The 24,944-nt window shown below is 35.5% G+C and overlaps 1 protein-coding gene and 1 non-coding gene across 4 annotated transcripts in view; one reads left to right on the top strand and one right to left on the bottom strand.

Moving 5' to 3' along the window:
* Nucleotides 1–581: 581 nt before the first annotated feature.
* On the top strand, nt 582–684 carry LOC138841509 (U6 spliceosomal RNA). Its single transcript, XR_011376443.1, has one exon. It is a non-coding gene; the product is annotated as a U6 spliceosomal RNA (small nuclear RNA).
* Nucleotides 685–15,786: 15,102 nt separating this feature from the next.
* Cdh18 (cadherin 18) overlaps nt 15,787–24,944 on the bottom strand; it is a 394,050-nt gene continuing 384,892 nt past the window's right edge. For 2 of the 3 annotated variants that reach the window (XM_070042219.1, XM_070042217.1), the window contains exon 12: nt 15,787–19,076. In XM_070042219.1, coding sequence (XP_069898320.1) covers nt 18,586–19,076 — 491 coding nt within the window. In that variant the 3' untranslated portion in view covers nt 15,787–18,585. The remainder of the gene's footprint in view (nt 19,077–24,944) is intronic. The other variant, XM_070042220.1, reaches the window with a different exon arrangement.

Below are 24,944 nucleotides of genomic sequence, written 5' to 3' on the forward strand. Positions count from 1 at the left end.
GATGTGGAGCAATTCATTTTGTCTCTGTAAATCCTTATAGAATATATTAATACGTAATCCATTAAGTCCTGATGAAGAATAAAGGAAACATTTCAGCAGTGTCTAGTTTCCCTAAGTACAGAATAGTCATAAGTCCCTTCTAACAACTGCACAGATGCAAGTAAGTAGGAAGCTAAATTGCCTGACTTGTCATACTTCAGTCAGGTTTTTTTTGTCTTTTTGTAAACCCTGAACAAAGATAGCTGTGTTTGGATACTAGTAGCCAGACCTAGGATCTGATATATCTAAAAAGTACGACTGAACTGTCAGAGTTTAGAACTTCTCCACCAGACTAGGTTCCGTAGATCCCCATAGCTGCATTCTTAGAGCTATAAAAATATCCAATAAGAAATATTAATCCTCACTAGACACTATGTTGGAAATTAGCTTTACAACTTGGGGAGAAAGGAGTTGGGAAGGAAATGAGGAAGGGTAACACCACTCGAAAAGAAATGTACTCAATACCTTATTCATATAACTTAACCCTTTGTATATCACCTTTACAACAAAATATTAAATTAAGAAAAAGAAATAATCAGCATTTGCTTTGGGAGCAAATATAGTAAAAGTGGAATTATACAGAGAAGATTACCATGGTCCCTAAGTAAGAAATATTAAATTGATCAGAAGATTAAAACAAAATATCAAAATACCAGTGATAAAAATCTAATAGTTTGGAAACATATAAATGGATTGAAAGATAGATTAATGATGGTGATGTGGACATAAAGCTAAAAGCTCTAAGATACTTAATAATTATTGAATTACTTTTGCAGGACTTAAGACTTAAATGCAATAAAAGACATGTGAATGATGGACATGAAATAATTTTTCCTTTGGCCCTACAAATTTAAATGTATTTATGAAAAGTGGGTTCGTATTGAATGCATCATCAGAGATATCTCTACCCAAAATAGTATCACAGAACGTTAAACAGCAAAACAGTACCCATCCCATGAGTGTAAGTCAGGCAAGAGCGCCTTCATATTGTATACACATTGTATTTTTGTTTCTTCTCCATTGACATTTGTGTGCTTTTTAATAAACCATTTCGTGAATTTTAATAAACCATTTCGTGGCATTGTCGTGAATAAAACTGCAAATATTGCTAACTTTCTTCCTGTTTTCTTACACAATGCATAATTGTTCCTCCACTTCTACTTTTCCTAATGTGGTCATGTGACTTTACCGTGGAGACATTGTGAAAGACTTACTGTAATTCAGGAGTCCCCAAGTGTACCCGCGTGTGATATGCTCACTGGCACAGAAGGTTTAACTGCTTAATGCTGCTTTAATCCATTCACGATGTTAAGTTTGAAACATCGAGACGCATCAATTATTACTTCAAGGAATTTAGGTTTTCAAACTTAATCTTGACATTTGATTTCACAGACTGTAATAAAAAATTAATTACGAAGCAGGTGCCAGTGGCTCCCACCTATAATCCCAGTCATTTGGGAAGCTCAGATTGAAGCATTGTGATTCTCGGAAAGCTTGCAGAAAACTCTCCAAGACTTTGTCTTCACAGAAGGAGTCTGTTAGCCCAGCCCGTCACAGTCCAGGGGCAACAGGTGGGTCGGAAATGACACCATATCCTCAAAACATCCACGCAAAAGCGTTGGGGTTGGGGTTCGGTGTAAAGCACAGGTTTAGTAAGCACAAGGCCTTAAGTGTAACTCCCAGCGCAACGCCCCAAAAGATTTTTGTCCTAATAAAAATAATAACAAATACTACAGTGTCAGAAACCATACATCATGAAAAGCAAAGTAATTATTCTATGGAAGATTCGCTGGTTTTTAGCATATCTATGGATCATTATTCCACTTCTTGCATCTGTTGATGAAGGACAGACCCTGAGTTTTCAAATCATAGCAGAGAAATGAAAGATTGGGAATTGAAGTTATAAACACGTTATATAAAGAACTAAAGAAGATTTTAGATATGCATACTTTGGACTAGTTATTTACTTTTGTGGTACTGAGTGACTCTTAAAAATAAAATCACTTTGAATTAAGGTAAGGTAGATGAATGGGGAAATATAATTACTGATGTTTGAACACTGACTTTTAGTAACATTTTGAGATGTATTTTTACACAAGAGTGTGATAATCACATTACAACTCCATCTATTCCTCCTCTTTATATATATATATATATATATATATATATATATATATATATATATATACATAACTGCATTGTGATATGTGGATATCATTGTTTCGTTACTTGGCAAGTTACTGCCAATCACTAGACAACTGACCATAAGTATCATATGACTACCTTTTATATTTGGGAACTAAGTTGATTTTAATTGAATGTAATGATGCAGAGAAGGTAGTCAATGGTATTAGAGTAAAATAATGTTATTCTTCAGTCCAGCACTTTCTTTTATTCCAGGCTTTTTATTCCCTCTTTTTATAATGTAAAACAACTAGCAAACATTTTCCAAAAGCCATTCACGAAGGGTTTTCTGACACATTATAAGGGACTAGGCAAATATTGCATTTAACAGTAATTGTTTTTGCTATAATCATAACATGACATGTTCTTTCTTTCCTTATATTTATTTATTTTTTTGGTTTGAGACCAGAACTCGAACTTGTAATGTCTGCACAGGGACACCTACTTACCTCTTGGCAAAATTTCTGCACAGTATCTGTTACCAAGGTAACTGGCAGACCTTCCTGCTGGATCACAGCCTGGACTACCTCTGGTCACATGCCTCCCATCTAATCTTAGGAAGGTCGCAGACTGAGCAATGCCTCCCACACATGCAAGATATTTTGTGATAGTATATGAAATCTAAAAAGATGAGAGATAAGCTAGCAGATTTGGAGGAGAGAATTGAAATATATCATATTTACTGGAATTTTCAATGTGTATATGTTTGCATTGTGTATATCTTCACACAACCAAGCATATAAATATATCCATTCAATAAAATTTCTAATTAACCAAATTTTAGATGATCCTATGGAAATTCTGAAGACAGTACATTTCTTACTGTATACCTCTGTTCTCATTTTATGATATCACAGTTTCCTTCAGGATGGGCATTTTATAAGCCCTCATGGATTAATATTATCACTCCTTGGAGACACATAAAATGATATTTCTTTCAAGTTTTACTTCTTTGGGCCAGGAGCCAAATGCTGTACTCCTTCATAATTTTCATACATTGGATTTTATTCTCCAAATGCTTATATAACTTAAACTGACCATGAAGGGTAATTCTCCAAATGAAAATAACATTACTGGCCAGAAGTTCTTTGGTATTTTCTCACAATGCTATGGTGATTTTTAAAAATTTTAAAGGTGGAAATGTACATAATATTTAGCTATAATATTTTTGTGATAATGGAGATGCCCTTTACCTTATGTAAACAATTAGAGATTAAATGAGTTGTTAGTTGAGGTTATTTCCTTCGTTCAATAATCCTATAGTTAAACTTTTATTGAAATATAAAATTTGAATGTTATGATGGCTTTACTGAATTTCAAAGTCCAACTATTATCATTAAAAACCCAACTAAACTTCTATAAAGTAATAATTTTTAAAAAGGTGAACTTTATTTTGTGTTAGTTATGTCTCACGTATATATATACATGTCAAAAACGTGTACTCATTTAGAAACAAGTGAATTTAAAATATTCACAATTATGATGCTTTGTAAAAACAAGCAAAATTCAATATAAATAAATTCCTTCAATTTATAGGATGGTTGGACATAAAGATTTTTTGATAGCTTTTAAAAAATGTGACACACCTGACATCACATTCTTTACACAAACAACAACAAATAAATAGATGCAGGTCTACAGTCCTGCCCTCCCCCACCGCCCTGCCAATTACTATGTTTGGGAGATTATCTAGGTTGACACCACTGCTAAGTAGCAAGAGTCACATTCGCCATACACAATCTTTATGGACTGAATGCAGGTAAGCAGGATCATTCTCTTGATACACTGAGTAATTTTTTCCTTCTTAATTTACTGGCTAAATTATTTTGTAAGCATATGAAATAATAATATAATATAGTAATAAAATATATAATATATCACATAATAATAAATAATAATATAGTAAAGGTATACTACAAAGGATTTATTATAAAATGGCATTAGCACTGAATAATAAATTAATTTTTAAAGTTCAGTTATATAGAATCCAAATTTAAGTTGAAAATGGATTAATCCACATTTCACAAAATATGAAATGTTTAAAAACTCTTATTTTCACTTAGACTAATAAATTCCTTCACTTGTACCACACTTAAAACTATTTGTTTTTATAGAAACATTTTCATTTGCCCTATATGTAATTGCATCTGCGAAGTCTACTAATCCTTTATTTTTTCACAATTATCAAATTGCTTCAGATTTTCTGAAATGCCCTAAATACTTAATCAAGAGTTAACACATATAAAGACATGTTTTGCCTCCAATTCACACCATTAAATATTTCCTTTTAATTCTTCCTTTTTATTTGTTATAGAACCTATCAATTGAATAGCTTACTTGATCAAGAATGTGTGCATTTTTTTGTAATGAAACTCACAATAAATAAAGATTCTTAGTACCATTTCCAATTAAATTTTTTCAATTTTTTTTGCTACAGGCTTCCTAAACTTGTAGGATGAAATATTATTGTGTTGTACAAAATTCTCCTTAAACTTATTCCAAAACTTTCATGGCTTTCTTGTATCTATGTATCTCCTCGAGCCTTGGTGATTAGGCACGCGATAGATACATTGGCTTCTCCAAGTCAGCTTTGTTATTTGTAGCTCCCTATGAGATGAAGAGAAAAAAACCTTAGGCCATCATCATAGTGATCTTTGTTTGCTAATTTGGAGGAGAACTTTTGAATTCTCTTTTTTTTCTTCTGTTTTTGAAGAAACAGAAATGACACAGAAAAAAATTCAAATAGTAGTTACACACTTTTATCACTACTATTGATCAATATAGTGAGTGTCTCAATCAGAATAGGGAGGAAAGTCAAGCAGGGAAGACAAAAGAATTAAGGATGGAAAAAGGGGAAAAAATTTCCGCTGCTTACACAAAAGATTGTGACATACATAGACAATTCTAAAACCTTCATTACAAACGTTCTAGGATTCATAAATAAATTCATAAAAATATTCAAGAAACATCATCAACATGTAAATTTAGTAGCATTTCATTTGGTCAATAATGAAGAAAGCAATCTCATGAATAAGAAAACCAAGGGGTGAAACTTGTTGAATGAAAAGTATGAATCTTTGAAGAAAGAAACTAATGTTGACACAGAAAGAATTTTCATGTCCATTAATTGGAATATCTATTCTTAACTTGGCCATACAGAGGTGAATATATCACTTGTCCAAATGCCAATGGCACACTTCATTCAAAAAAAGAAAATTCTTTTAAAATATAGCACGCAAAGATGCCAAATTCTCAACACAATTTTGAAAAGAACAAAACCATAAATATCACCTTATCCAACTTTAAAATATACCATAGTATAAGAAAGTCATGATACTACCATTAAAAAAATGGACACTGGGAAAATGGTTTTTTTTCTTTCTTGCTACTGTTTCTAGCATATTTATAAGATGATTTCTTTGTTGCTTTGTATGTCCCTGCCCCACGATATAACCCCTGCTTTCACAGTATTTGATGTTGGTATAATTAGGGGAGGGGAAGGGAAAAAACAAATGTTTAAGTAGGGATATAGGTGGACCCATTGCAACAATGAGATGTACAAGGCGTTATGTCGAAAAACGAACTTTACAACTTTAGCGTGGGGAGAGGGGGGGAAGATGGGAAGGGATGGGAAGGGGAAACAAAGGAGGAGGTTACAATGCTTGGTAAGAAATGTACTCATTATCTTGCCCATGTAATTGTAAGCCCTCTGCATGGTATTTTCACAATAAAAAACTAAATAAAAATAAATAAAAATTAAAAAAAATTAAAAAGAAAATGGAACAGAATGGAGAATACAAATGAACTCAGGCTCTTATTTATTTATTTTTTACAAACACTCAAGAACTCACATATAGCAAAGGTATTTAACTTCAAAAAATGGTGCTAGGAAAATTGGATGCTCATGACTTACAGCATGATACTAAGTTCCTTTTTCCCACAACATATGGGCACTAACTCAAATTTAAAAAAAAAGATTAAAGATGGGAATGCAAACTCAAGACTCTGAAACTACTAAATATATGAGAAGAACGTTCAATGGCATTGTTTAGGGCATTGGCATTGTTTAGGGCAAGGCTTTATACTGAGGGATGAAGAATTACAGAAAAACAAGAAAAAGAAAACAAGGAGGATGATAGCAAACTAAAATCCCATGTACTAACATAATAAAATGACAACATACACAATGAGAGGAAATATTTGCAAATAATCCAACTGGGATTGATACCTAGTTTATATTAGAACTCGATAGCAAAACAAATTAATACTCACCTGGGCTGACCAAGTGGATCCAGAACCCAAGCCCAGGTGTTCAAGCCCTAGTAACCAGCGGCCCATCACCGCATCCCCTCCTCCACACCCCCCCTCCAAAAAGAAAAAAAAAGAAAAAAACACATTTAAATCATGAAAAAGTCTTACTACCAAGAAAATCCAAACCGAGAAAGCTACATAACTATTATGTCAATTATATGTTCTGAATAAGGCAAACAGCGATGGAATAAACACACAGGTTTCCCTGGTCCCAGGGAAAATGGCTTACTAGCTGAAGCATGTGCAATTGTCAAGGCAGCAGAAATAACGATGTGTGACATTCTCATTGTAGGGGTGTGATGCTGTTTATTACAGGACACAGGTAATTATAGAAGAGAGAGGTTTCACAATTAGTAAAAAAGAACATTTAACAGTTTGGGGGGATCTCTAGGCGCTATATAGAAAAGATAATATAATTATAGTAAAAAAACATTTGAAATTTCCTGAACAGATTCATGAGAGGGAAAAACTGCTGACTTTAGTCGATTTGAAAATTCTGTAGAAAGTGAAAAGCTACCCAAGAATGAACTGTTCTTTAAATGATAAAGGTAATTTCTACAATCGTAAGTGTTCATTACCCCAATTCTGCAATTTGTTTACACTGAAAGTAAACAGGAGTGTAAATGTTTAATGCTAGTACATGCTATTTTACTCATCACGAGTTTAAGAAAAGTAAGAGGTTAGATTGTTCTAAGTAATCGCAAATTTAGTTTTAGATAACTGTATTAATTAACCTTAATATAAAGAGTTGATTTTTAAAATATAGTATAAATAATACTATATATATATATATATCACTTCTTTCAAAATGTGTTCCTCATGGATGGAGACTGCTGCTTTCTTGCTGTATCTACATATGATTGGGGGGGGGGAGGAAAGAGCTGTGTTCTTCATCATCTTTTTAAGGGTACCAATTTCATTGTCTGCACATTTCTTTGCTCTACACTCCAGATTTTAGAACCTATGGCATCACAGTGAATATAGAATGTTAGAGTGCATATATTAACTTACCAATTATAACAAAAGGACTGTTTAAATAGGAGTTACTGCAGATTTGAGTGTTTTAGTTAAGATAGTATTTTGCCGTTTTATACAAGCTTTGAATCTGCTTTAAAATCTTAGTATAGAATCTCTTGCAGAGGTCTTGAGTCCAAGAAAGTATTTTGGCATCAAAACTCATCTATGGTTCTTGTTGTATTTGCATATAGCGCAATATATATTTCATATATTTTAAATTTTTCTAAATTACCTATAACAAAACTAAACAAAAAATATTTTCTTCTCAATTTCAGAAGTTGAAAAGGTGCAGACCAAATCAGTTCCTTCAAAGTGTGTTCACCATGGATGGAGTTGTTGCTTTCCTGCTGAATTTTCTTATGGTGGGGGGGAAGAGGAAAATGAGCTTTGTTCTTCATCATCTTCTTAAGGATTTTAATCTCATTGTCTGGACATTATCCTCAGGACCTCATACAGACAGAATTGCATTTCAGATATCTCACCTCCAATAATCATTATATTGGAAGTTGGAACTCATCCTATAGACTTAGGAAACACCAACTGCCCAATCAATGTAACACAAGAAACAATGTTTGCTGAGTGGAAACTGTAATGACTTCAAGATCATTCTGTAAAAATAAATATACAATAAATTACAATTTAAATTAAAATAACAAGTCAACTAAGAGAGAAATGTGAAGATATTTTAAGTAGTGAAGAATATAGGTATCTAACTTGATATTTATATAATAGAATATACCATAAATATATTTATAAATAGAATAAAATATGAATAGATATTTTAGACAATTGGAATTTTATGCAAGATACGAATTTCTAAGGAAGTATACAAAGATAGTTGAGGGTCTACAAATTGGTTTTATAGGGGTACAGGTGGACCCAGTGCAACAATGAGATGTACAAGATGTTATGTCGAGCCGGGCGCCGGTGGCTCACGCCTGTAATCTTAGCTACTCAGGAGGCTGAGATCTGAGGATCGGGGTTCAAAGCCAGCCCAGGCAGGAAAGACTGTGAGACTCCTATCTCCAATAAACCACTAGAAAATTGGAAATGGCGCTGTAGCTCAAGTGGTAGAGCGCTCGTCTTGAGCTGAAGAGCTGAGGAACAGTGCCCAAGCCCAGAGTTCAGGCCACACGACTGGACCCCCGCCCCCTACCAAAAAAAGGAAAGAAATGTACTCATTACCTTGCTCATGTACTTGTAACCCCTCTGTACGATATTTTCACCATAAAAATCTTATTAATTAAAAATATAAAAATAAATTAATTAAAAATGAAAATAAATAAATAAATGAATTAAAATGGATGATTTGCCAGCAGCTCGCTCCTATAATCTTAGCTACTCAGGAGCCTGAAATCTGAGAATCATGATTCTAAGCCAACACAGGCATAAAAATCTGTAAGATATTTTTCTCCAATAAACTAGCAAGACTTCCAAAGTGGAGGTATAATTTCAGTGTCAGCTATCCCAAGCCAGAATGTAAGGACCCAAGTTCAAGCCCTGGTACCAAGAAAAAAGAAAAAAAAATGGTATTAAAGGATTCCTATCATATTTTGAGGTAGTAAGAAAGTCTACATAAAGGAGATAAACTAAAAAAAGACTGAAAACAACTGTTGAAGATATAATTAAAAGGATTTTTTCATTTACATAACTGAAAGAAATGCTTCCTCAAATCTACTGTCACAACAGGTATAGGTACATAAATCATATTCATATTAAGAATCACAGAATATCAAAGAGAAAATGAAACAGTCAGAATAGAGTAAATCATTATGAAACAAAAGAAAATAAACAATACTCAGGAGTGTGGGGAGCCGGGGCGAACGCAATTAGACTCCGCCCACCGCCCACTCCCTTCCAGCGTTGAGGTAAACAACTCCATATTAGGCAGTGCTTGGCGGGATGGTGGGTCCTGGGCTTTGCGCATGCGCGAGCCACGTAGAGTCCCCAGCCAATCCCGTGGCACCTGGTGACGGTGAAAGGCAGACGACCAATGATAGGACGACACGTGTCCCTATTCCCTATATAAGCGGCCATGTTTTCTGTGCACGCTCTCTCGCGCTCAAGCTCTCCTACAACTAAGAAGGCTCTCCAATAAAGTGTGATCTGAGAAGACTCCTGGTGTGGTGGTCGTTCTTCCTCGCTGGTCGAGTAGACGGTCGCAACAAGTGGTGCCGAAACCCGGGAACGAACCAGGGACGGGACCCGCGCGAGAGGCTGAACAGGAGCCAGAACTCAACACACGGAGAGGGTGGTGCACCGGTAAATTCCCAGGAAAAGGGGGAATCCGCGACAAGAGCGGGGGTAAGTTCCCAGGTAAGAGGGGATCCGCGATAAAAGCGGGAGGGATTTTTTGCTCATCTCGGTAGATAAAAGAGAGAGCGGAAACCCGGGAAGAAATAAAACACAGGCCTAAAGTGAAAGTAACAAAAAAATAGAACTTTTAGAACTAAGATGGGCGCTGCCACGTCACATCCAATTTTTCTGGCCCTGGAAGAGCTGCTTCGCTCAAAAGGACTAAAGTTAAAAAAGGATACTTTAAGGAGGTTCCTTGAGGAATGCAACATTGTAGCTCCTTGGTTCATAGTGTCCGGGAGCCCTACCTCAAAGGAAATGATGTTACAAATGGGCTACTGCCCAGGGCAAGGACTAGGAAAAAACTTGCAAGGCTGTAAAGAGCCTATTGATGCCCACCGAAAACTTGATAGACATGGGCTGGGTTTTTCATAGGGGCCGCTGAGAATCATATTTGAAAGAGTTATATTTTACTGCTCATCATTGTCATACCTTGTAACTAGCATTTAGATATTGAAAGGATCTATTAAATTAGCATTGTATTTGGACAAAACATAACCAAACTGCAGGCCTATTTTCTTTCATACCTAATTAGAAATAAAAGCTAGAAGTTCTTTAAATTCAGTAGGCCAGTAATAGCTTATAATTCCCTTTCTTAAATTGACTCTTCTGCTGTGAGCTTTCTAATGACTTTATTTTCGAAGTTCCTGCTCAGGAACTTGAGGAAAAAATGCTTGGATTCAGGTTGATTTTGAATGTAAGTTTCCTATAACTCAAACACAAATTTTGATTAGTTTTAATTGGATCCTAAGTGTTTTGAATTTCTTGATTGATATAGTAAGATAGTAGAAAGATTCAAGTTTCATAGACTCACGAACAAAAGTTAGACAAACAGGGACTGGGTTTTTCATAGCGGCCACTGGGGCGGGCATTCCCATAGTTTGGAAGACGGGGGATCCAGTATGGGTGCCTCAGTGGCCACTGCCCTCAGAAAAGCTTGCTGCTGCTCAAACTCTAGTACAAGAACAGGTAGAACTGGGGCACCTTAAGCCTTCTGTTTCTCCTTGGAATACTCCTATTTTTGTAATAAAAAGGAAATCCGGAAAGTGGAGATTGCTACATGACTTGTGTGCAATCAATGGACAAATGCAAATTATGGGTCCAGTTCAGAGGGCATTAATTCTCAGTTGCGAGGAGGGTTAATGGTGGTCAACCAAAGGATTGATCTCGTCCAGGAACAAGTGGACACCCTTTGGCAAATTGCTCAGCTTGGCTGTCAGTGGAAGTATGAGGGGTTATGTGTGACAAGCATTCAGTATGATAACCTTACCCGAGCTGCAAACTTATCTAAACAGTTGTCGAGTTATTTTCTAGGTAACTGGACTGGTGAGTTTGATGAAATGCTGGATCAGCTGCGGATTGCCATTGTGACCGTGAATTCAACGCGAGTGGACCCTGGATTCGTGGAGGGACTCCAGTCTTGGATCTCCTCTGCAGTCTCTTGGTTTAAAGAGTGGGTGGGAGTCGGAATGTTTTTAGCCTGCTGCCTGGGAGGATGCGTGGTCTGCCTATGGTTGGTCTGTCGCCTTCGAGCCCAAACCAGAAGGGACAAAGTTGTTATCTCGCAAGCATTAGCCGCTTTGGAGAGTGGATCCTCACCCCAGACCTGGCTGTCGGCCCTGAGAGGCAATTAAGCCTTACCATCCTGCATAGCCTTAGCACCCCGAGGGATCAGGGGATCCCATTGCACCGGGACAGGTATGCAACTTGTAATTTGGGACAGGGTGCGAGGCAAGTGCACTGCACTTGAGGAGGACCATCTCCTCAAGAAGAGCATGCTGGGTTGCAAGTGGGTTGATGCCCAAGATCCCACCTCTGCAAAAAAGGCATCGGACGGGCCTGGTCATCACTGGGGAAGGCGCCCCTCAGGCGAAGACCAGTGCAAGGTCCTCTCATTAATGTTTTAGACAGAGGCCCAACCTCTACTCTTACCTGTCGCCAAAAAACAAAAAGGGGGAACTGTGGGGAGCCGGGGCGAACGCAATTAGACTCCGCCCACCGCCCACTCCCTTCCAGCGTTGAGGTAAACAACTCCATATTAGGCAGTGCTTGGCGGGATGGTGGGTCCTGGGCTTTGCGCATGCGCGAGCCACGTAGAGTCCCCAGCCAATCCCGTGGCACCTGGTGACGGTGAAAGGCAGACGACCAATGATAGGACGACACGTGTCCCTATTCCCTATATAAGCGGCCATGTTTTCTGTGCACGCTCTCTCGCGCTCAAGCTCTCCTACAACTAAGAAGGCTCTCCAATAAAGTGTGATCTGAGAAGACTCCTGGTGTGGTGGTCGTTCTTCCTCGCTGGTCGAGAAGGCGTTCCCCACACAGGAGCTTACATCAAATCAGAATTAATTAGAGACAAGATACTATCAGATAGTATTTAAAATGCTGACCACAATATGTGTGTGTATGTGAACTTAGAAAACTCTTTTAAAGTGTTGTTTGTAAAACATCATGAACGTATTTGCAAATGAAAATCAGACACAGGTTAGAATGACCAAAAAATCAGTAGAGTTGATCTCAGGATCATACTTAAGGTTTAATAAAATTTTTAGCAATAAAAAGGAGCAACATGGAGCTTAATGTAATCTAACATTAGTATTGTGAATATAGGAGAAATCAGGTTAAAAGATGACTTGTTTAGAATAACAAAATTAAACTTTGACTACAGAAGTCAGTAATTTTCATTAAAATACAGTTGGTCAAATATTGACTTCTTCCCCGGGAATGCCTAATGCTCTGAAAGATATCAGGAAAAAATATTTCACAACAATTTTACAAGGACACGTCTTGCCCTTCCATGGGGCTGGGAAACTCTGGTATTCCCGTGCTTTCCATAGAGTCTTCTTCTAAGGAGTTATGCTGTTGACCCAAGATTGACTGGCTGTATCCAAGCTTAGAACTTATTTATCCTTGAGTAATTTGATTTTTATTGTTTGATTTCTTCCTTTATAGTATATTCCTCAGGAAGATCTATGCCAATGACTTAGAAATAAATCATTATTAGTTATTTGGAGAGAAATTCTTCCTTGTTAGAAGAGAATTTCCTAGTCTATGCCGAAACTTTGTACAGTCATGCAAAGTCTTGCATATCATTTTCCTGATTTTAATGCATTCCTGAGACCTCACATACCGCCGATCCACCTGCCATTTCACTTTAGAATTGATAGCTCATAGCTCTGTTTATGCAAATCTTAATTTTCAGAAAAGAATTACATTGGTGATGACTAATATGACCAGGATACACTTTAAACACCCCTCCCCAATTTTTGGGATATTCTTTGACATATCATGTTTAGAATACAAGTAGTGCTTGTGTAGAAGACTAAACGTTCAAATGATGAATCTCTCTTTGAAGCTGAAGATTTGAAATGAGCCTTGGGAAATGCCAAATGTTGTCTTAGAGTTAGAATTGAGACATTTTGATGAGAAAATAATTCGTGATGAAATAACAGGGGATAAATTATTAAGGTTTATTTACTCTTTTGGGAAGATAGCATTTTAAAGGCTAATTACTAAGGCTAAGCTGTCTGGTGAACCTGCCACCTGCAAATGAAACCAGCTTTATTCAAAGAGAATAATTTTAGGTCTCTTGAGTGGCCATTTTTCTCCATCCCTTTCACCACAGAGTTAAAAATTCACTGAAATAATTTTTGATGTCTGAACTATTGAAGAACAACTCTTTTTTTCCATTTCCATGAGTTCAGGAAAGTAGATAAATGGAATCATTCTTCAGGACAGTCAGAGCTTTTTCCTATCAATACTTCAGAGGGGAAAAATCTGCTTTTCTCTGATTTCTTCCTTTAGTAAAAATAACTGTGGTGCTACATCTTGAATTAGCACAAGAGAGAGTAGGAAATTATCCTTGCCATGGTAGAAAGAATTTCATTGAATATTTTTATTGTAAAATGATGTATGTGGAGACTTTGAAAAAAAGCGTTTGTGTTCTGGTGAGTCATTTTCCAAGAGTTGTGTCTCTTAACTATCAGGTCTATGAAGTACCTAATCCTAACTTAAGTAAAGTTTTAGCTTTTACATATAAGGAAGGAAATAAAAGTAAATGCTATTTTGTTTCCTTCAGGTAATAACTAATTGAATTTTAATTTGGTTTTAATCCTAAAGGATGAACGAAAGAAACAGAGGTTGACTGCAAGTCACACATTTCCCAATATGTCATGAGGTTTGTTCTATTCTTGAATTTAAAAGCCAAGTAATTTAGTTGAAAAATATGCCTGAAAGTCAAAACAATTGAATTTGGAATATGAGACTCTTAGATTTTTAAGAAAACATAAGCCCAAGATTTCCAATGTGCCAAATAGCTGATCCAACTTACTTCAACTCACTTAACTTAAATGAACTGGTACTCCTTGATGAGTCTAAAACTAGTATAGTGGATTCTTTGGTTTCTTTTTTTCCATTTATGTTTAGCTGGACCAAAAAGAAAACACCAAATCAAATAAATATATGAGTATATATTGAAAACAAAGAAAACAACTAATTATATATTACTCTTTCTATAATGCTGAAAACAGTTGGTTTTGTAGATCTTACTATGTATTAAAAGTCTCTGTTAGAATTTACTAGCTGTTATGTCCATTGCTTCATTAGTTCTAAAATTTTGATTTTTTTTTTGTTTCAATATGTGCCCATACTCTGTAATTTGTCCATTTTGTAACAGCCTTTGTAGACGAGGTTAGTATATATGTGGAAACTATAGTTGGCTTATAAACATGTAAGTTTATGTTGCGTGTTATGCAAGTGCATACAGATGTATTTACTGAAATACTCAAAGGAGAACTCAGATAGTGTAACTCCTCACAAAGGTGATGTCAAAGTTCAGCCAAATAAAACATCGTAAAGTGAGTACTCAAAAAGGGGTAGGGTCAAGGGGAAAGGGGTGGACAAATGAAGAATCAAAGACGAGGAGAATACAGACAAGAATCCAGCGTATATCCTACAAAAGTAAGAAGAATAAGTGAAGTGGTTGGTAGGGGAGGAATGGTTGAGAATGTTGTAAGTAGTGACATTGATCAAACTACATTGTATTCATAAACTGCTTTGTTAAATGGAATTTCCTTTGTATAACTATATGTATGTAGTTATATATATATATATATATATATATATATATATAATTTTTGTCTCTCAACTGGACAAAAACTGGAGTTTCCTTTTGAATTATGTATTTTTGGTGAATTTTCAACTATAATATTATGTTCACATATTTGAGTCAAATCAATATATAAGCCCTTATTCAAGATATTCTTTTGCTCTCCAAGTATTCTTCAAGTATGTGTATATGTGTGATTAAATGTATGTAATTCCTTCCATGTTGTAAGAAATCTATTCCATATTACAGGAAATCTATTGTTCACCTCTGTATAGCACTTTTTATTAGTCATACTTTCCTCCCTGATTTCATTATCTAATTCCTATTTGTACAGGTTTGTCAGAGGAACAATTTCTGACAATTGCTTTCTGATTAAGCAGGCAAATTTTACTAATAGCTCAAAGAACATATTTGAACAAATACTGCTCAGAAGCATCTTGTATAAAAATAACATCATACTACTACTATTTCCAATTATCTTGCAGCCCCCATTTTATAACTGGCCTGTATGAAAATTGTTTTATTAGAAATAAGTGTATCTCAAAATATATTTTATGTGTGTCTCTAAATTAATCAACTAAAGTTCCCAAAATGAGTTGAAATGCAGCAGTGACATGTGAAATTAGAGCTACTTCCCTTCTGCCAGGGAACAATCACGGTCTACTTGAAATGTGACTCCCAAAACCCTTTGAGAACTTTCTTTAGCATTAATAAAGTAGACATTTTAAAGCAAGCTTTGGAGTGCTAAATGCCTGATCAATTAGTAGGTTTTTACGGCATTCCTCTCGTCTTGAGTGAGGTAATAGGAAAATAAATACGAGACACAATCTCTACTTGTAATAAACAGTAGACTAGTTTCATAATTCATACAAAAATAGTACTCAGAATGTTTTCATTAACACATTTTTAAACAATCAACAAGGAAGTTTGTTTTCAGACAACAGAATCTCTGTTTCACCTTCTTTCTTTAGGTTTATCATACGGGCTTAGAAACTGTGTGCCATTATAACATATAATTAAAGTTAGATATAAAGAGTTCGGCACAATAGGGCCAGTTTTGGTACTCAGAACATTTAGACACCTGGATTTTTAAATAAATGGCTATGTACATGTTTCAACATTCAAACCCTCACTCTATAAAGTTACCTGAGTAACAATATATAGAATAAAATGTCATGGAGCACATTTTTTTTTTAAATCTAAATCACAAAGGCAAATGGACTTCCCTGTACTTCTTGGTCAGTCAGCATCCCATAGTCAGAGCATGAGAATTCAGAAGTAGCTCTGTGAGAGATGCAGTTTCAGTATCATCCAGAACTAGCATAATCAGGGCTGGTGTATCCAGAGCCTGTCCCCTGAAACTCCACAATGACACTTTTGATTTAGCTTTACATGTACATGCACGCAACTATCGTGTAAAAAAAATGATGAAGCAGCATGTCGAGTGATAAAAGAATATGAAAAACTTCGATCACAGTTTATTCCTCAGGCTTGAAACACAAAGTAAAAATGATCCAAATTAAACTTACTTCCAATACTTCCAAGCTGTAATAAGATAGCAGTGGGCAGTTGTAAACAAGAGGCAAAGTTCAAAACTTTTCACGCAGGTAGAATAAGACATAAAATGTCATAAGTTTTGGGGACAATAGAGTATAAATTAAATATTAAAGTAAAATGTCAGTCTTCATATATTTCCTACTTCACAGATTTTTAAAATCCAATATACCATAAGTAAATGGATGAGATCTTTTTTGTGTGCTAGGTCTATTAGTCTGGAACTTTTTACTTCAAGCCCAATAGCGAAAACAAGGGACTATTACTTAAAATTATTTCAAGAAAAGAAAAAACTCTTAAAAAGCAGTATGAAAATTAGTTTTTTTCAGAAAATATTAAAAAATTATATTTGTACATTGTATATTTAATTGGTAGCTGCTGCATTGATTTATGATAATCTGATGTTTTGTATATTAGTCAATATATATTTGTAAGCTAATACAGTTAGAAAATTAGACAATCTGTAAGCCTTATATAGCAGAAAGCTTTTAGTTACAAAGTGTTTTTACAGGCATTTATTTGATCCTCTCAATAACCTGTGAGATCAAGGAGGATGTGGGAAAATTATTTCCATTTATAATTTGTAGTTTTGGACCTGGAAACTCAAGGAATTTCGGAGATGTGCGGGAGAATGAGTTTCTGATTGGTGGATTTAATCCTACAGATAGGTACGAAACACGGCCTGCTGAGAATGAGAAATTCTAAACAAATGAAAAGAACAAAAATCAGTCACTACATCTATGACATTTATGTTAACGGTGACTCTATTCAAAAATCTGGAGGAGGGTTGGAGATGGGAAGGGATGGGAAGGGGAAACAAAGGAGGAGGCTACAATGCTTGATAAGAAATGTACTCATTACCTTGCTCATGTAATTGTAACCCCTCTGTACGGTATTTTCCCAATAAAAAAAAAATCTCAAGCTATCATGTGAGGTTCCTATGTTTAGGCGTTGCCTCTCAAGAAAAGCAGTGAATTAGACTTGAAGCATAACACATTTTTTTTCACAACTGATTTTAGCCTGAGGAACGATCCATGTGACTGTTGTGAAGACACTAAACATGTACAAAATGCTCCAGTGTTTTCTGTCTGGCATATGATTCATAATTATTTGTTTAAATTAGAAATTATTATTATTATTATTTGTTTAAATTAGAAATTTCCCTGACAAATTACTGGAGTACATCTTCAACCATTCCTTCTATTTCTTTAAAAAAAAATAAAGAAAAGGAAAAGAAAAGGAAAGGAGGGGGAACTCCTATTCAAATAAGGAAAACTGGGCAGGGCAGAACCATTTGTCTCTTGCTCAGAACAGTGCAGCACTGTGCACCAGAATTGCATACATTATAGTTCAGGCAGCAAATCCCCATGCTCCATCAGCTGTGTATGGAGAAAAGAAGCGGGGAGGGCACAGGGAAGTGGCGGGTAGAGTTCCTTGACAAAGTAGCCTGGTGGGGTGGGAATACCTCATGGTTTTGAAACACAGGACCAAGGTAACGAGATCTGTCAGAAAGACGGAGTGCAGGGGAGGGCCCCAAGGTCCACCCAGAAGTGGAGGAAAAGAGGCCACGATCACCTTCACCAGTTTCCTTCAGCGGTGTACCCTACCCCTGGAAGTCATGGCTGTCAGCGATGTGTAAGTCCCTCTGTTCAGTTATACTTGAGGAGGAAAGGACAAAGAGTGGAAAGAAATAATCATTGTGTGGCTTACTTTCAGGGATTCTTAATTAAACAGGACCACAGACTTTATTGAGCAATTGAAAATATACACAAGGAACAATAGCTTTTTTTTTCCCTCTGTACTTTTCTTTCTCTATATAGTTGACTTTTTCTCCATGAAATCCCCCAGTGTTGATCATCAAAAGGGCACTTGTTTCTACAGGAGCTGCGCACAGCTTGCTGGGGTCCCGGGTCTAATTCTGCGTCTTCCTCCTGGTCATGGCTGAGGTCGGGTCTCCACTCGCTCAGGAAGCACCTGCTCCCAGTGGTAACCATCCACGCCCTCCCTCCCCTCCCCGGCTAAGTTGTTCTTTCGGATTCTATTTCTCCATAGAGTTCTGCTAGCTTCTTAAATTCGGGCCCCCAGTCTCCAAGGTAGTGATAATCCTGATCGGATTGCGTCGTGGCCGAGTCCAGGGAGCTGATGGAGCCAGCCTCTGACCGCTGACCCTCATAGGCGTACGTCTGCAGGGAGTCGTACGGGGGCACGCTGGGGTCCAGGTCCGCTTCGGCCAGTCTTTGCCTAAGAAATTCCTGAACGTCGATGCTGTCCGGAGTGGACAGTGCCCGGGGCCGGGGGGCCAGCTTCACCTCGGGCTGGATGTCCCGCCGGTACCTGAGCTCCTCGGCCGCAGAAGGGTTCCTCAAGGCCGTGATGTCGAAGGCCTCCGTGTCCTCCTCGCCGCCGCCCTCGTCGTCGTAGGTGACCACGTTCTCCCGCACGTCCTCCTCCGAGATGATCAGGGGCTCTTTCTTGCTGCGCCTCAGCGTGATAAAAAGCACTACAATTGCTGGAGGGGGAAAGACAAAGAGAAAGAGTTAGGGATGCTTCCAGAACGTTCTTATCGACTGGACATCTGCAAGTTCCATTCTCTGTCACCATCCACTTTCCACACCAGGCTCTCCCTGCATTAGCTCAACACCACCAAGGAATGTTGGTGACTGAGAATTTACGTATATATGTATGTGTGTATATATGTATGTGTATATATGCAAATATATATGAATTATTGCCCCAATGAAATCCTGTGAAACACTGTTCTGCAGGAAACCATGATACTATCGTTTTTCTAGGCAGAGATTTCTTGACTTACATTACACCATAACTTTTCAGTGTTTACTGTGAAGGAAAAGGTGAATGGAAAGGCTGGATGCTATGTTGCCAGAAAATCAAAATGATTTGTTGGTTTAGCTACAGATGCATAATCATTTTAGGTGCACATGAGAAAGACTGGTATAACAAATTTCTTTATAATTGGAAAGGGGGCTGGGCATTGGTGGCTCATGCCTGTAATTCCAGCTATAGAGGAGTCTGAGATCTGAGGATCTCAGTTGAAAGCCAGCCCCAGAATGACCAAAAGTAACATTGAGGATCAAAATGATAGAATATAAGCTTTGAGCAAATGGGCTCAGGGTTAGTGCCCAAATCTTGATTAAAAATCTCATGACTAACCAAAAAAAAATTTAAAAAAAAAGCCAACCCAGGCAGAAATGTCATGAGACGCCTATATCCTATGAAACTAACTCAAAAAATAAACCCCCCAAAGCCAGAAGTTGTGCTGCAGCTCAAGGGGTAGAGTGCTATCCTTATGCACAAAGAGGCTGAGGGCCTGACTTCAAGCCCCAGACCAGCAAAAAATAAAATAAAAATAAAAATTAATTGGAAATTCTTGGGGCTTCTTAGAAAGTTAAAGTAAGGATTTTGCATGTGGTTTTCTATTTGGTGAATTGTCTTTCTGAAAAACACTATCACACACAAATTATTGCATTTGACTATCTAACCATCAATATTAAGTTCTGGTAGAGAATTCAGGATTCACAGGAATTTTTCAGTTTTTCAATGCTCTTCATGTAAATAAAGTATTTAAACTACAGAGTGTCTTTCTTTAATTAGAAATAAAGGGGCAGAGGTATCCTAGAATTTACACTTAAAACTAAGGTGGAAAAATGGAAGCGATGGCAGGTTTGAAGAAATGAGATTGTATCTGATTTCTTATAACAGAGGTGATTGTGTTTTTATTAACATGTTCCACTTTATAGAATATATATTATATAATATCAATACAATTAGATGCTTAGTCAATTACATAGATAAACAGATAAAGAAAGAGATTGATAAGTATATAGATAATTGAATGATAAGTCAAGTTTTACTGCAGTCAATGATGAATTAGTTATTCCTATCAATAATGTTAAAGCCAACAGATATATGACAAAAATGAGCTCTGGGTGCTTTGTTTTATGTTTAAATCATATTATTTTAGATAAAACTACATACTATCAAATAGAAAGAATTATGCCATACAAACTTTAGTATTGTTTCACATTCCATATGTATGCCACCTGTAGAAATATTTATCTACATGCAGATTTGTTTGTATAAAATTCACATTCATATGGTCATACCACATTTTATCTAGCAAATTGTTTTACATGTATTCTTTAATGAAACATTGTTAATTTTATTTGGAATGGGTAAAAGCTAAAAGATGGCATTTATTACACTTTACCAAGTGTAATAAAAGCAAGGATAATGAAAGCATACTCATTTTTGGATACTTCACTGTGTCTTTCTTTCAGTATCAATTCACCTTTGGCTTCTAATTCAAAGACCTTAATAATAACTTCCAATGACTTCCTTGTGTTCAGAGATTCAGACTTCCTATATGCTGTGAGCTTCTGTCCATGTTTATGATTAAATGAGAATTGAACTGTCTATCTCAACTCATTATCTAATTCACTAGATTAAGATTTCTCATGTTTTTAAAATAAATCGTTCTTTTTTCTTATATGTTCAAATGATTGGTTGTTGATGTGAAGAGAATTTATATCAACACACATAGAAGAAAAGTATGGAACTGATGTCCATCCTGCCCCAACATTTGTGGAATATTTCAGTACTACAATTATCCAGTGTTCTTATGAAATCAGAAGATCAATGCTGTTTTTAATATGATGGCATACATATGCTTATTCTCCAAAAGGTAAGAAAATATTCTGGCTATATTTTAATTTAAAATATAGTTACTAATTGGAGCATTGAGTAAAAAGAAATGTCTCCTTTCCATATATAGTTATTTCCTAATAATGTAAACATTTTTTTAATGTAAGGGCCAACATACAAAATATAAAATCTAGGAGTAAAGGGAAGTAGAAGACATCATGATATCAAGTTATCAAGACACACATAGATTCTGGTCTTTGTAGTTTAAAGCAAATTAAAATTAAGAGAAAAACGATAAATCATGGATATGAAGAATTCCACAAATTGTTGTTATCAAGGACTTCTGGAACAGATGGTTTGAATTAATGAAAAATAAATCTGTGGGAAAGTGATAGCGTGATATTTGTATTATCTGATTCCTCATGAAAGTAAGAACCTTGCTAAGAAAATCATTTATAAATATTTTGACTATCAATCCTATTTTACAAATACCAAAAACTTCCTAATAATTCCTGAAAATATTTTTTAAATATTTGTTAGCTGAACTAAATATTTTCCCAATCCCAATATCAAAGTGTATCAAATGAAAAGAAGTAAGGATAATTATTATGTATTAAAATTTTTTTCTATTATTAATTCTGTATTGTTTTTTGCCTCCATATTATTCATTTCTAACATGATCTTTATTATAGTTTTGTGCCTGTTAATTTGGAGTTTTATTTTGTTTTGTTTTAATGGCAACTTAGCCTTATCATTTCTTTTTTTTATTGTGAAAATACCGTATAAAGGGGTCACAATTACATGGGCAAGATAATGAGTACATTTCTTATCAAGCATTGTTGCCTCCTCCTTTGTTTCTCCTTCCCATCCCTTCAAATCTCCCCCCCAACCCCCACCCCCTAACTTTTCTAGGACTTGGGGTACATTCTTATGTAAGTTATTTGTATATTTTCTGGATTGAAAATTTAATAATTGATAGTACTTTTAAGAAGTCTTTATTCTAAGACAAATGTTCCATTCTGATTTGGCAAATACTTTTTCTTCTCTAATATTCAATTTTGGACAGAATTTTCATTGTATGTTATATTAGATGTTTAAATAAGTATATTGCACTTCATTTACTTTTCCTTTTATTATATAATTTTTAAATTTAATTTTATTGTATTGTGAAGCTGATATACAGTGGGGTTACAGTTTCATAAGATAGTGAGTACATTTCTTGCTGAATATTGTTACTTCCTCCTTCATTTTTCTCCCACTTTCCCTTCCTCATACCCCTTCCCCCAAGTTGTAAAATTCAATTCCAACATAGTGTCTTGAGAGAATGACTGTATGATAATATTCTTACGATATACAATAGATATACAGTCATTCCCCTGCTACAAATACTATGGGAATTTCAGTTTCATAACTTGGAACCTCATATAATCGAAGTCATAACACATAATGTATTTTCAAATTATTTGTATTGAAGAGTCTTCTTTTTAACTTTAAATGACAGTTGAATCTTTTTAGATCACCATATTTTGATATAAAATGTGCTAGAATGGAAGATTTTTCAAGTCAGAAAAATTATTTTGATTATCCTGTTACATTGCATCTGCCCATGGAAGCTTTCATGGAAATGTTAGGTTTTTGAAGATACTTTAGGGATGACCTAGCTAATAAACAGACTGACGTTTCTCTACTCTCTCCCAGTCCATTACATTTCTCTTTTCCCATCCACTGCCCTCTGATCTAAGACTGTGTTTCTATGACTAGGGAGAATTCCAGATGCAGTCATCAATTAAGTCAACAGAATGAAGTTTGAAGACATGAGTATGGCAGTGTTCTAATTCAGAACCTATGGCTTCAGAGACTTTCATTCATAACCTATAACTTCTGATGTCTAGTCTGGATAAAACTTTCTCAGACAGCTGCTCTGGTCCCACTGGCAAAGGATCAAACAGGATTGGGTACATAATGTCAGGTCCTTGGGAAGGAAAGAGCTATCTCCTTGTACTACTCTTTCAGAAAACCCTAAATGCCTCTCCTGTTCATCAAAGGAAATAGGTCTAAGAAAGGTACTCTACACAAAAGTAACCTGACCTGAGTCACAAAATCTTGGGCTGTCTAAAACTATAGTTTCGGATGAATGATATATAAACAGATAGATTGAATAGCCACATTGAAAATTGCTAAATAAAATGTAATTTATAATAAAACAAAAATAAACAATGTAAACTTTGACAGAAAACTTTAATATCCTTTTTTTTTTTTTTTTGCTTGGCACTGTCCCTGAGCTTTTGTGCTCAAAGCTAGAGTTCTGCCATTTGAGCCATAGCTCTACTTTTTGTTTTATTGTGAAAATACTGTACAGAGGGGTTACAATTACATGGGCAAGATAATGAGTACATTTCTTATCAAGTATTGTAGCCTCCTCCTTTGTTTCCCCTTCCCATCCCTTCCCATCCTCCCCCCCACTCCTCCATCCAACCCTCCCCCCCACCAAAGTTGAAAAGTTTGTTTTCAACATAATGACTTTATATGAAACATTTTTCACAGATTCAGAAATATGATGAGAGAGTTATATAATCAGTTACCTGAAATCACAGATAATCATTGTTAAAATTAGGGCTGGTTTTATACAAACCCTGTCATTTTTATGAATATAAAGCTAATAGTTAAAATAACATTCAATATTAAAATGCTAATTTCACAATTCATATAGTGATTAAAGTTGCATATCAGTTTTAAATGATAGGCTCTACATTAAACATTTTTACTCAAAATTATTATTGATATTTTCCATGAAAATTATAAGCTCAAAAATTAACTTTAACATTAATATATAATTACAGATGATTACATTCTGAATCTGTTAGCCAGTGCTTTCCAGAATAACAATAAAATGTTTATAATGCCATGAAAGCTATAAATTAAAAGATAATTAGTGATGATTTAAACCTGACAATGAGAATTGTGTAATGTTTATGGGATACTAAATATAATATTTGATTAGATATGGGTACATATATTAAATGGCTCCCTTCCTTAGCCTGAAGGATAGTATATATTTTAAATGCCTGCTTAACTACCCTAGAAGTCTAAAAACAAGTTCATGAAAGTCAATTGGTAGACTACATTATTTTCAAGAAATAATAAATTATCCTTTTATGCAAGGTATATTAATATGTAACATTAAATTTTTTCATTTATAATTTTATCTACAGAGTTTTATGATGGTAAAAGCAAATGAGATTGAAAATAACACATTTTCTCTAAATGAGCTCTCTTTTAGAGTAATCATTCTGGAAACAAATCTATGAAAATCAATGAGACTCTCATGTCAGTCAGGAATGTGAGAGGGTTCTAGAAGTTTCTTTTTTGTTATTATATAATTTTGCTTTCTCCTCAACTTTTCAAAAGCATAAGCTAAAATATGTTAGTATTGATAGGGCATAAAGACATAAAAGGATTTCAAATATATTATATTCTTGATAGCTTCTGTATTGTGTATGCACAAGAAGAGTCTACTGTGATGAAACATCATTTTCTGTGATACACAAAAACTCCACATTCCACCCTGATAGTCATAATTATTCATGTTAATGATTAATTTCATCTCTTGAATAGCCTTTGATACTGATTATGAGATCAATGTACTTGTGCCATATAGTGTTCTGTTTCTGACACCTCAATTTTCCCTCAATGTTTGTGGCACTCTACTAATTTT

The sequence above is a fragment of the Dipodomys merriami genome, unplaced genomic scaffold (assembly GCF_024711535.1).
Source record: "Dipodomys merriami isolate MVZ:Mamm:240054 unplaced genomic scaffold, mDipMer1.0.p SCAF_32, whole genome shotgun sequence".
Taxonomy (NCBI): domain Eukaryota; kingdom Metazoa; phylum Chordata; class Mammalia; order Rodentia; family Heteromyidae; genus Dipodomys; species Dipodomys merriami.